Genomic DNA, 14,300 nt, shown 5'->3' on the forward strand with positions numbered 1-14,300 from the left:
ATTGAGGTCAGGGCTTTGTGATGGCCACTCCAATACCTTGACTTTGTTGTCCTTAAGCCATTTTGCCACAACTTTGGAAGTATGCTTGGGGTCATTGTCCATTTGGAAGACCCATTTGCGACCAAGCTTTAACTTCCTGACTGATGTCTTGAGATGTTGCTTCAATATATCCACATAATTTACCATCCTCGTGATGCCATCTATTTTGTGAAGTGCACCATTCCCTCCTGCAGCAGTTGCAAACCGTAGCTTTTTTGGGGCGGTTTGGAGCAGTGGCTTCTTCCTTGCTGAGCGGTCTTTCAGGTTATGTCGATATAGGACTCGTTTTACTGTGGATATAGACAATTTTGTACCCGTTTCCTCCAACATGGTGACAAGGTCCTTTGCTGTTGTTCTGGGATTAATTTGCACTTTTCACACCAAAGTATGTTAATCTCTAGGAGACAGAACACATCTCCTTCCTGAGTGGTATGGCGGCTGCGTGGTCCCATGGTGTTTATACTTGCATACTTTTGTTTGTACAGAAGACCGTGGTACCTTCAGGCATTTGGAAATTGCTCCCAAGGTTGAACCAGACTTGTGGACCTCTACAATTTTTTCTGAAGTCTTGGCTGATTTCTTTAGATTTTCCCATGATGTCAAGCAAAGAGGCACTGAGTTTGAAGGTAGGCCTTGAAATACATCCACAGGTACACCTGCAATTGACTCAAATGATGTCAATTAGCCTAACAGAAGCTTCTAAAACCATGACATTTTCTGTAATATTCCAAGCTATTTTAAGATACAGTCAACTTTGTGTATGTAAACCCACTGGAATTGTGACACAGTGAATTAATCTGTCTGTAAACAATTGTTGGGAAAATTACTTGCGTCATGCACAAAGTAGATGTCCTAACCGACTTGCCAAAACTATAGTTTGTTAACAAGAAATTTGTGGAGTGGTTGAAAAATGAGTTTTAATGACTCCAACCTAAGTGTATACAAACTTCCGACTTCAACTGTATATAGAGTCAGGGCTGAAAGTAGATTGAATTTGTTTTTACATATAGAATCCCTATTAATTCAATACCATCTCTGTGAGCATGGTCATAAAGAATTGTCATTGAACTGCAAAAATGTTTTAACTTTTATTGCGGCAAAAACACAACCAGTCATGATGTTTGAACCAGTCTGATTGTCAAACAGGCTCCATTACGAGGCTACCCATTACGCGGCTACCCATTACGCGGCTACCCATGCACATTCATCCACAACATCCTACCAGCCACCAAACAGTGGTGACAGTACTTTGGGCCCTGTATAGAATAGTACTGTTGCTCCAGCAGATCAACCAGTAGCTTGTTGCACTTGGTAACCTTGTTTAAATTGTGACGGGGGAAATAAGAGGTTCCCAGGAAAGGAGATCAACACTACATTTGATACAATCTGATTATCACGTAAGCAATTGGTCATCCCTCTTGGCTGTACTGAAACATCCTAAATACAAGAAATAAGTCCTGACAGAGGGGTGGGGCACTGAGGGACATGAGGGTGTCTACATGTAATTAGGAAAAAGGAATCAGTCATTTCCTATTGAAGGACAATCAATAAACGTCAATCAAAATGGTGCTTATATGGAAATGAACATGATCATGGAATGGAAATGAATACTCAGTGTTAAATATCAGTTTGTCTCCATTGCTTACCGTGTGGATTATTTTAAATGACTCAACTAATCATTAGAATGAATCATTAGATTCTAATGTTTGGACAGGAAGTCTTTGGAGAAGACTCAGTGACTTGGCCAGCGACGTGCTTTCAGGCCTGGTCGGCTCAATGACATTCCACATGGACAGCCTGAGAGAGGGAGAGCCACTGAAGTAACACTAGAAAATAAATTCCACTTGACTATCAACACAGTGGCGATCTACCTCAATTACCCATACTATCAAGCCAATGTGGGCTGTGCAAATGTGGGGCTGCGCATTCACAACCACTTCTGTTATATGGGCAGGGTAGACAACGGGGCAGTAGCTCACCTCTATTAAGTGCAAATGCAATACTTCGAAATCCATCAATCTCTGGGTTTAAGTCTGTGGGGCCTCAATGAAAGTCAACCCCCCCCCCCCCCTTTGTTTTTGCTGAATCAGCTTAAATTGATTTAGGGGCAGCTGATTAAAAGAGCCAGGAGCATGGAGGGAACACTACTGCAGCTCAACGGCTGGTTTCTAAGAACTTCTAGAGGACGAGGGGGAGTAAACGCCTGGAGAAATACAAGGTGAACTGACTTGAGGGCAGCTGAAGAAGGGTTTATTACCATACGGGATGTTCAAGGGGCTTTAGGTGTATTACGCATAAGGGAATCAGGGCTATAAAAGTTAGAGCAGGTTGGTAAATAAGGGTTTTAATGGTCGCTTGCCTGAATGAAAGGGGAGGGGACAGGGCTATGCTGCATTGAAGGGGAGAGAGTATTGGTGTGGCATGCTTACAGTACCTGTAGCAGCCTCCTCCACTTCTTCTTTAGGTGTAGGGTATAGGAATCAGGGCTTTAGAAATAAGAGGTTACCTTGGAGGACCGATGATGAATAAGGGCTTTAGAGTGGTCACTTGCCTTTATTAAAGGGGAGGGGACAGTGCTTTGGGGTGCTGAATTAAAGGGAAGAGCAGTGGTGTAAAGTACTTAAGTAAAAATACTTGAAAGTACTACTTAAGTCATTTTTGGAGGTATCTATACTTTATTATTTATACATTCCTAATGAAAATAATGTACTTTTCATTCCATACATTTTCCCTGACACCCAAAAGTACTCGTTACATTTTGAATGCTTAGCAGGACAGTAAAATGGTCTAATTCACACACTTCTAAAGAGAACATCCCTGGTCATCCCTACTGCCTCTGATCTGTTGGACTCACTAAACACATGCTTCGTTTCTAAATGATGTGTTGGAGTGCCCCTTGCTATCTATAAAGAAAGAAAGAAAATGGTGCCATCTGGTTTGCTTAAAATAAGGAATTTGAAATGATTTATACTTTTACTTTGATTCTTAAGTATATTTGAGCAATTTCATTTACTTTTGATTCTTAAGTATATTTAAGACCAAATACTTTCAGACTTTTACTCAAGTAGGATTTTACTAGGTGACTTTCACTTGAGTCATTTGCTATCAAGGCATCTTTACTCAAGTATGACAAGTGGGAACTTTTTCCACCACTGAGGCAGGACATATTGAGGGGACAGATATTGGTGTGACAGGCATACCTGTGGTGGGTGGGGGCTCCTCCTTGTCTTGCTCCTCATGCCACTGCATGGTCCGGTGGTAGCTGAGCATCACCTCCCACAATGCCTTGCACAGGTCGCTCAGGCAGGGGACGTAGCTGTCTTGAGTGATGTGCTGTGGACCAGACGGGAGACAGAAATGTTAAAAAAGAGAGCGAGACAGCAAGATAGTGAGACAGAGCGAGACAGCAAGATAGAGAGACAGAGAGCGAGACAGCAAGATAGAGAGACAGACTGGCGGGCAGACACACAGACAGCTTGCCAGGGGGACAAACAGACAGACAGACAGAGGGACAGACAGAGGGACAGACAGCGAGAGAGAGTGGCACTGACGGGGACAGACAGATGCACAGAGGGACAGACAGGGGTACGGCTGATGCAAGCAAGACAGACGCTGATCTTCAAACGGTCTTGCAGCCAGAGAGACAGAACAGTGTGTGTGCGTGACTGACCCACAGACACCGACAGTTCAGTAATGAGCCTGAAACCATTCCAACGACCACAATGTCTAACACCAATGAATTCCCTGTGGCTGACTGACTGAACGTAAACAAAAAGGACATTTCCATAAATGTATGTCTATTGCACACAGACCTTTATTAGGCCCTTCAAAACACTACCCGCCTCTTGTGGGACATTTTCAGGCACAACGCAATGTAGTAATACTTTACACATTGGCCTATGTAAATGATGGAGGGATGAAGAGACTGCAGTTCTAATGACGCATATCAAAATATTGTTGATTATATACAGTACCAGTCAAAAGTTTGGACACACCTACTCATTCAAGGGTTTTTCTTTATTGTAGAACAATAGTGAAGACATCAAAACTATGAAATAACACATAAGGAACAATCTAGTAACCAAAAAAGTGATAAACTAAATCTATTTTATATTTGAGATTCTTCAAAGTAGCCACCCTTTGCCTTGATGACAGCTTTGCACACTCTTGGCATTCTGTCAACCAGCTTCATGAGGTAGTCACCTGGAATGTTAACAGGTGTGCCTTGTTAAAAGTACATTTGAGGAATTTCTTTCCTTCTTCATGCGTTTGAGCCCCCAAAAATATATATATTTTTCAACTAGGCAAGTCAGTTAAGAATAAATTCTTATTTACAATGACGGCCTAGGAACAGTGGTAAACTACCTTGTTCAGGGGCAGAACGACAGATTTTTACCTTGTCAGCTCAGGGATTCGATCTAGCAACCTTTTGATTACTGGCCCAACACTCTAACCACTAGGCTGCCTGCCACCCCGCCAATCAGTTGTGTTGTGACAAGGTAGGGGTGGTATACAGAAGATAACCCTATTTGGTAAAAGACCAAGTCCATATTATTGCAAGAACAGTTCAAATAAGCAAAGAGAAATGACAGTCCATCATTACTTTAAGACATGAAGATCAGTCAATCCAGAAAATGTCAAGAACTTTAAAAGTTTCTTCAAGTGCAGTCGCAAAAACCATCAAGCACTATGATGAAACTGGCTCTCATGAGGACCGCCACAGGAAAGGAAGACCCAGAGTTACCTCTGCTGCAGAGGAAAAGTTCATTAGAGAGTTACCAGCCTCAGAAATTGCAGCCCAAATAAATGCTTCACAGAGTTCAAGCAACAGACACACCTCAACATCAACTGTTCAGAGACTGTGTGAATCAGGCCTTCATGGTCGAACTGCTGCAAAGAAACCACTACTAAAGGACACCAATAATAAGAAGAGACTTGCTTGGGCCAAGAAACACGAGCAATGGTCTGAGTCCAAATAGTAAAGATAAAGAAAAACCCCTGAATGAGTAGGTGTGTCCAAACTGTTGACTGGTACTGTATATATTATACAGACGTCATGATGACAGTTGGAGCATTTTTGGGGTTTCTCAACTTCATTCAAAACAGGTCAAAATTAAAAACAGCACTCTATGGAAAGGGCAAATGAGTGGAGTTAGGATTTGGCCAACCTCCACATAGACTCTAGCATCGTTTAACTCTCTACGGCTGGCGTTAGAGGCATGCCCTGTCAAACCCAGTGGTGCACAGGACTCTGCGGCTACATACCTCACGGCCTGACACAGACGTGGTTTTCAACACCATCAGAGACTAACGATTCATCATTGCGATTCTAAAAAGGTTCTGGAGACCGCAGAGCTTGTTCTCACCGGAAGCCCCGATGCCATTTGTTTTAAACATAGCACGTGTGTGCGTGTAAGTGCCCATGTGTGTGTGTGTGTGTGTGTGAGAGAGAGAACTGTTCCCTCTACCAAGCAGGTGTAAATTACCGACAGTGAGCCACGCACACCGGGGTTTCTACGGGGGAAACGGTGCATAGCAACACAGACCCCGGCTGTGGAAAAGCTAACAGGAGCGAAGGGTTCCAGAGCAATTTATGCATCACAGCCGTCTATCTTTCCCCTCTCAGAGTTAACCGCTAGCCTGCAAATTAGACGACACCAGGGTTCAGGCTGCCAGACCCCCTCGGCTGCCAAATATTTTCTCCAAGCGCGCCTGGGTGAGACCTTTGAGGAGAAAATTCATGATCACAAATAGTGAGTCGAGTGACTGATATCATTCAGTGACCTCCCGTCTCTAAAATAGCATGACATTGCATCACTAGTGTTGCATAGCTCCAATGCTAATGGGTAACAAGGATCGCTATTGCCCAAACTAGAGTTAGAGTTGTAGTGGTTTTGATTAACATTGGCCAGTTCATGTGTATGACTGTTTATGTTTGTATTACACAAACATCACAATAAAGGAGCAACTTTCTTCCCCATGTGGTGTTCTTTATTTTGCAATATCCACAAATGAAACGTTGCCATGCCATAGAGCCCACGGCAACCAACATAAAAGACTTACAGGAAAGAGGTTGGTTAAATGTCAAACATTTACAGAGAGCCTGACTGGGGACATTATAGGAACATTCCAGAATAATAATAGAACCTTCTATTGTTTTAGTACCGTTTGCTGGGTGTGGTAGAAATGAATCATCAAGCTCAGTCTGGAGCGAGAACACTAGCACTTAGCGAGTCAAAAGTACTCTATAGAGCAGAGGTTCCCAACTCCAGTCCTCCCAACAGCACACATTTGTGTTATACCCCTGGACAGACTCACCTGATTCAACTTGTCAAGGGCTTGATGATTAGATGACAAGTAGAATCAGGTGTGCTTGTCCGGGGCCACAACAAAAATATGTATTGTAGCTTTTCCACAGCCATAGATAATAGGGTGGCATTTAGGATGCACTCCTACAGTACTTCCCTAACATCAGGATACTCATCAGCCATGACATACTCGGTTGGTAAAACACCTCACATTAACATTCAACAACAGTCACTGGAATAATTAGCGTAGTTTAGCAGCCTTGTCTGAATGTGCTTAACTGTAGTCCTCCTGAAGTGTACAATAAACACACCTAGAAATATTTTGCCCTGAATCTCCTCAAATACCACCTGAAATTCTTCAGATTGGAAAATGATTTTCGGCTTGACACAGACACTGGTTTCTTGGGAAAAACGGTCACATAAATATGTCTCACACATTGACTTTAAAAGTCACCTGTACAGTATAAAACAACCCCATATAACCCATGGTGTACTAATTTGCGCAAACTGTAGGAAAACGTTTTTCATTGAAAACAAGCATTTTTTTTAATTGGACTGGTTTAATTAAGTTAGCTCCAAACCGTTTCCGTTTACAAGCCCAGTATGGCATCATAGGATGCAACCAGTCAGTGTTATCGCTGTCTGTCCCCTCAGGAGTCTAATGGAGGAACAGGATCAGGATCCTGAAACCGTCATGCCTTTCTTCTCACTCACACACACACACACACACACACACACACACACACACACACACACACACACACACACTGCTGATTGCAAGATCCATTTCATCACAGCCCCTCCCACGTCTTTCCAATACCCCCGTAACAAATCACTGATGCATCAAGCATTCCCTTACTGTGGGATGTTATGAGAATGTTGCTATTATTGGGGAGTATCATGGGTAAATGCAAGGACAATGCAATATTCCAGTGTAAATTGCCTCCCTTTCCCATCCAAACCCAGTGGCTACCTGTGAACAGTGTTAAATTAGTGATCCACATCCAAGCGGACAATCAATGGTCCAGCCCTGCCATTTGATGGTGATGCTCTCCTGCTACGGTAGGAAATATCACACCACGTTGCCAGGCAACTGGGACTAATTGTCAGGAGAAGGGGGCCGCTGGGGCTCTGTGATCTATAGTAGGTCTGATAAGAAGAAATTACCTCCTTGGCTTCTTCAGGGGGCACTGCCTGACCCCTTCCAAGTCCCCCCTCAGGGGGACACACAGACAGGGACACACACAGACTCTACCCCTGCTCAGGGTAAGGTCACAGCTGGGTGTTTTCTCTCTGATCAAAGTGGCTCCTCAACACCTCCATAGGGCAGGTTGGATCGCAGACTTCAGAGGGTTTGATGTATGGAGAGACATCCCAGATCACTCCATATGCTACATAGTGGATCTATTTTAAGAGGATGGATGCAGTGTATGCCTATGCTCAGCAGCATAGGGACTCTTCTGACAGAGAACTGCGTAGGGTTGGGGGGAGGCATGGTTTTTAGCCAATACACTTCCATTTTCAGATGTAATCCTAGTGCTTTTCCCAAAACTGCAGGGGATTAAAAAAAGCAGCGCCCTGCCTGCTAGTCAGAAATCTGCAGATCTGCCGAGCCAGAAAAGCACAACATGTGTCCTCCTCCATCAAAGTGCAGCTAGACTCCTCAAGCAGTGGTGACACTGGCAAGCCACTACAACTTCCCACACCTTGGGCAAGGTACCATGTTGGTTCACTCCGAAATCAAACTTTGTCAGAAGTTTTCAGACCTGGACTGTGGACTAATGTTGAGATGATTTCACGTCCCAATACTGTGCGTGGCTTCAGGACAAGTCTCAACGTCCTTAAGTGGCCCAGCCAGACCCAGGACTTGAACCCGATCGAACATCTATGGAGAGATCTGAAAATAGCTGTGCACCCATCCAACCTGACAGAGCTTAAGAAGATCTGAAGAGAAGACTGGGAGAAACTCCCCAAATACAGGTGTGCCAAGCTTGTAGCATCATACCCGAGAAGACGAGGCTGTGATCGATCACTGTCAAAGGGGCTTCAACAAAGTACTGAGTAAAGGGTCTGAATACCTATGTAAATGTGATATCAGTTTCTTATTTTTAATACATTTGCAAACATTTCTAAAAACCTGTTTTTTCTTTGTCATTATGGGGTATTGTATGTAGATTGATGAGGGGGAAAAACTATTTATTCAATTTTAGAATAAGGCTGTAATGTAACAAAATGTGGAAAAAGTCAAATGGTCTGAATACTTTCTGAATGCACAGTATAAGTGTCTGAGCTGAATGTTATTTGATTATGCAGACAATCTGGAACTCTGAAGTATTGCTTCTGATAAAAACTACAAAACGAATAGGTCGTCAAACCTCAACAAGGAAAGACCCGCATGCATGTTGATGTTAGTTCTGTATGTGCATATAAGGGCAAGGCGTGCTGCTCTGCTCTGATACCTTCAAACTCTGTGCCTCTTTGCTTGACATCATGGGAAAATCAAAATAAATCAGCCAAGACCTCAGAAAAACAATTGTAGACCTCCACAATTCTGGTTCATCCTTGGGAGCAATTTCCAAACGCCTGAAGGTACCACGTTCATCTGTACAAACAATAGTACGCAAGTACAAACACCATGGGACCACGCAGTCGTCATACCGCTCAGGAAGGAGACGTGTCTCCTAGAGATGAACGTAGTTTGGTGCGAAAAGTGCAAATCAATCCCAGAACAACAGCAAACGACCTTGTGAAGATGCTGGATGAAACAGGTACAAAAGTATCAATATCCACAGTAAAATTAGTCCTATACTGACTTAACCTGAAAGGCCGCTCATCACGGAAGAAGCCACTGCCCCAAGGTCTCCATAACAAAGCCAGACTACGGTTTACAACTGCACATGGGGACAAAGATCGTACTTCTCAGAGAAATGTCCTCTCCTCTGATGAAACAAAATAGAACTGTTTGGCCATAATGACAATCTTTATGTTTGGAGGAAAAAGAGACGCTTGCAAGCTGAAGAACACCATCCCAACCGTGAAGCACAGGGGTGGCAGTGTCATGTTGTGGGGGTGTTTTGCTGCAGGAGGGACTGGTGCACTTCACAAAATAGATGGCATCATGAGGATGGTAAATTGTGGATATATTGAAGCAACATCTCAAGACATCAGTCAGGTAGTTAAAGCTTGGTCACAAATGGGTCTTCCCAAATGGGCAATGACCCCAAGCATACTTCCAAAGTTGTGGCAAAATGGCTTAAGGACAACAAAGTCAAGTTATTGGAGTGGCCATCACAAAGCCCTGACCTCAATCCTATAGAACATTTGTGGGCAGAACTGAAAAAACCTGTGTGAGCAAGGGGGCCTACAAACCTGACTCAGTTACACCAGCTCTGTCAGGAGGAACGGGCCAACATTCACCCAACTTATTGTGGGAAGCTTGTGGAAGGCTACCCGAAACGTTTGACCCAAGTTAAACAATTTAAAGGCAATGCTACCAAATACTAATTGAGTGTATGTAAACTTCTGACCCACTGGGAATGTGATGAAATAAATAAAACCTGAAATAGATCACTCTCTACTATTATTCTGACATTTCACATTCTTAAAATAAAGTGGTGATCCTAACTGACCTAAGACAGGGAATCTTTACTAGGATTAAATGTCAGGAATTGAGAAAAACTGAGTTTAAATGTATTTAGCTAAGGTGTATGTAAACTTCCGACTTCAACTGTATGTACTGAGCTTGTCTGATGCTTTAAGCATGCTGTTTGATAAAAAAAGACAAATGACTCAAGAGGGAGCCAGAAATCCAAATAACCTAACTAGAAGGGAAAAATACTGTTCCCGACCCCGCTGCTGCTTCTGCTGTCTTCACAGATTCTGTCATTACGCTCCTCAAGTTGCTAGTAATAGGATACTCCAGGGTCGGCACATTTTTTCATTTGGAGTGCAAATTTGTTACCATTTACACCGATCTGAGTGTCAGTTATGATTTTCATGGAACAGTTTCATTTAACTGATTATAGTCGTATCTCCAAATCAGTGTCATGAGGTTAATCTAAAAGAAAATTATAGAAATCTAAAAGTAACTTATATTGCAAACTGTGTAAAAATAGCCTACCTAAAGCCAACAAATAAAAATATGGCAGCCTACAGGTAGAAAATATACTGAGAAAAATACTGTAAATATCCTATTAATCACATCGAAGACAAGTCGGCTATGCGTAGTCAATGAACTTGAAACATTGTATCAACTATAAACTATGTCGGGACTGAAGCTAGCACTAGAAAACTTGCAACATTGTATAAAATAGTATGGGCCTTCAGAGTTTCCTGTGCCAGTGAGCTCGGGACAGACACAGCTATAGGTGCAAGGGATAGGAAGTAATCAGGGATTTTATGATGTTTCCACTGGATCAGAGCATGACATTTTTCTAGTGGTTACCAAAAGGGATAGAGCTGGAAATATATTGAGGAACTATTGTCATTCTTAACGGATTCTAAAAACACACTTATTTGACTTGCTGTTTGAAGTGAAGAAACAAACACTTTGAGAAACTCCACAGCTCATTAATGGTGGTGAGTTAAGACTAGCAGAAATACTACCAGACATCTCCAAATGGACAGACCTACATTTGCACAAAGGCCAGGTAGCCTAGGTCAACTTCTATATGAGTAGGCCGAATCAGATGCATGTCCTTACTCAACATTGACAGGAGCACTCCAAACAAAATGTATCAATTCCCAAAACTCGAAAATGGAAAGAAATAAACTAAAATGTATTTCTTACAAGTGTAGCATAAATTGTGAGCTCTGCAAACAACGACAATAAGAACACTAAATAACAATAATAATAAATTGAATGCATTAACAGAAATTACCGTAACCAAACAAACACTGTAGATTACAAATTATGGGAATTAATGGTAAATATAGGTTACTACTGTATGTAGTGGGGAATTGATAGACTAACAATCAAAAGGCAAACAATTCACACATATAAAACTATGAATGTGCACAAAATTTCAAGAGAGAGCGCATATTCTGTAGAGAGACGTGCCTTGTGCATTTTAGCCACGCTACTTTTTGTAGGACCGTGACGTCCCAACCGCCTCCTAAATGGATGAGCCCACTGAGACGCGCGTGAATCAGACAAGAATATACATATTTGAGACGGCTCGACCAACAGCCTATCGACCAAACAATCAACCAGTTGACGAAATGGGGTCAGCCCTAACACACTCCTTTAGGATTTGGTTAAAGATACAGCAAATAGGTCTGGTAATACAGTCTGCTATCATTCTCAGTAGTTTCCCAACAAGGTTGTTTGTACCTGGTGGTAATACAGTCTGCTACCATTCTCAGTAGTTTCCCAACAAGGTTGTCTATACCTGGTGGTAATACAGTCTGCTATCATTCTCAGTAGTTTCCCAACAAGGTTGTCTGTACCTGGTGGTAATACAGTCTGCTACCATTCTCAGTAGTTTCCCAACAAGGTTGTCTATACCTGGTGGTAATACAGTCTGCTACCATTCTCAGTAGTTTCCCAACAAGGTTGTCTATACCTGGTGGTAATACAGTCTGCTACCATTCTCAGTAGTTTCCCAACAAGGTTGTCTATACCTGGTGGTAATACAGTCTGCTATCATTCTCAGTAGTTTCCCAACAAGGTTGTCTGTACCTGGTGGTAATACAGTCTGCTACCATTCTCAGTAGTTTCCCAACAAGGTTGTCTATACCTGGTGGTAATACAGTCTGCTACCATTCTCAGTAGTTTCCCAACAAGGTTGTCTATACCTGGTGGTAATACAGTCTGCTACCATTCTCAGTAGTTTCCCAACAAGGTTGTCTATACCTGGTGGTAATACAGTCTGCTATCATTCTCAGTAGTTTCCCAACAAGGTTGTCTGTACCTGGTGGTAATACAGTCTGCTACCATTCTCAGTAGTTTCCCAACAAGGTTGTCTGTACCTGGTGGTAATACAGTCTGCTACCATTCTCAGTAGTTTCCCAACAAGGTTGTCTGTACCTGGTGGTAATACAGTCTGCTACCATTCTCAGTAGTTTCCCAACAAGGTTGTCTATACCTGGTGGTAATACAGTCTGCTATCATTCTCAGTAGTTTCCCAACAAGGTTGTCTATACCTGGTGGTAATACAGTCTGCTACCATTCTCAGTAGTTTCCCAACAAGGTTGTCTATACCTGGTGGTAATACAGTCTGCTACCATTCTCAGTAGTTTCCCAACAAGGTTTTCTATACCTGGTGGTAATACAGTCTGCTATCATTCTCAGTAGTTTCCCAACAAGGTTGTCTGTACCTGGTGGTAATACAGTCTGCTACCATTCTCAGTAGTTTCCCAACAAGGTTTTCTATACCAGCTGGCTCATCATTATGGATGGATAACAATAGTTTTTCCACCACTCCCACACTAACTTGACCAAACTCAAAACAACGATCATTCACTTTCAATATTACATTTTTTATACTAAAATATGTCTCAATGTTCAATGTTGTCAAATTATTGGCAATCTTTCACTTTCAATATTGGATCTTTTATACTGAAATATGATGGCTCACTGTTATAAATCACCCATCAACTTCAATAAATGATGGAGATGAACTGGAAGTCTTTTCCCATTGTGTTTTATGTCATTTATCATAGTTTGGTAATTACATTTCTAGTTTTTTATGTTAAGTTTAGGTCACAACATTTCTCCATTGACAATATGTCAACCAATCAGCTGTGCCTGACTTGTTAACCACCTCTTTCGCATCATTTCTTTGAAACATACAATTTTTCAATGAATCATCAATCCAGAGGCCTCAGTTCTCCCAGTTAGTTTCTTAACAGGCTTGTCAACAACTGACATGAATACTTTTACAAATACTTCCAGTGCTGCGTCTAGTTTCACCTCATACACATTAGACCAGCATTAAAAAAATGTACAAGTGTCCTAAGAAAACATGTTGTATTATCTCTTAGAAACAACTTTAGGTCCAACCTTTGGCACTTTGGTTTTCCTTGTTATTGACACAATGTTATGGTCACTACAGCCAATGGGAACTGATATTACTTTGTAGCAAAGCTATGCAGCATTAGTGAAGATATGATCAATATCAGTGGATGGCACAGATCCAACATGATTGGACAACACTAGTTGGTTTAGTGATAACCTGGGACATATTACAGGCATTAGTCACAGTAAGAAGCTTCCTCTTGAGAGGACAGCTAGTTGCTAACCAGTCCATGTTCAGGTCACCCAGTAAAATAAAACTCTTAACATCACACACACGATCAAGCATTGCACACATTATCCATTATGCTGACAGTTAGCAGCACCCCAAAAGAAGAGGCCTTCAGATGAGGCAGGTGAACTTGCAACCACAACACAGCAACAATATTTGACATGAGACCCTCTCTAAGATTTTGCAGGAATATGGTGCTGAACATATACTGCAACACCTCCCCTATAGGCATGATGAAATGTGTACTCCTATTTGCCTTTGGAGCAGCAGAGTAAAGTTAGGACTGGAGCAACACGTTACACTTGACTGGGTTTCTCTGGTGGCAGTCAGATCAAATTGTGAACGCACGGTTGTCTGGCAGAATGCTAAAAAACTAAACCATATATTCTGGAATAAGCCCTGAGGTGGGGAGCCCCCAAACCAGGCTAATGCACTGCAATAAATACCAGGATAGGTTGTTGAGAACGCAATGTTGCTCTTAAACGCAAGTAAAACTAAGTGCATGCTATTCAATCGATCACTGCCCGCACCTGCTCGCCTGTCCAGCATCACTACTCTGGACGGGTCTGACTTAGAATATGTGGACAACTACTAATACCTGGGTGTCTGGTTAGACTGTAAACTCTCCTTCCAGACTCACAGTAAGCATCTCCAATCCAAAAGTAAATCTAGAATCGGCTTCATATATCGCAACAAAGCATCCTTC

The 14,300-nt window shown here is 42.2% G+C and overlaps 1 protein-coding gene across 2 annotated transcripts in view; it reads right to left on the minus strand.

Moving 5' to 3' along the window:
* The window catches only part of LOC110488023 (VPS50 subunit of EARP/GARPII complex), a 245,974-nt gene that overhangs the window by 139,060 nt on the left and 92,614 nt on the right, over window positions 1-14,300 (minus strand). The window contains exons 13-14 of one of the 2 annotated variants that reach the window (XM_036971387.1): window positions 3,240-3,372; window positions 2,796-2,942 (exon numbers count right to left, since the gene is read on the minus strand). In XM_036971387.1, the coding sequence (XP_036827282.1) occupies window positions 2,893-2,942; window positions 3,240-3,372 (183 nt within the window). In that variant the 3' untranslated portion in view covers window positions 2,796-2,892. Of the gene's footprint in view, window positions 1-2,795; window positions 2,943-3,239; window positions 3,373-14,300 lie in introns of those variants that run through there. The other variant, XM_036971386.1, reaches the window with a different exon arrangement.

Source organism: Oncorhynchus mykiss, chromosome 32, assembly GCF_013265735.2.
Source record: "Oncorhynchus mykiss isolate Arlee chromosome 32, USDA_OmykA_1.1, whole genome shotgun sequence".
In the NCBI taxonomy this organism is placed as follows: Eukaryota; Metazoa; Chordata; class Actinopteri; order Salmoniformes; family Salmonidae; genus Oncorhynchus; species Oncorhynchus mykiss.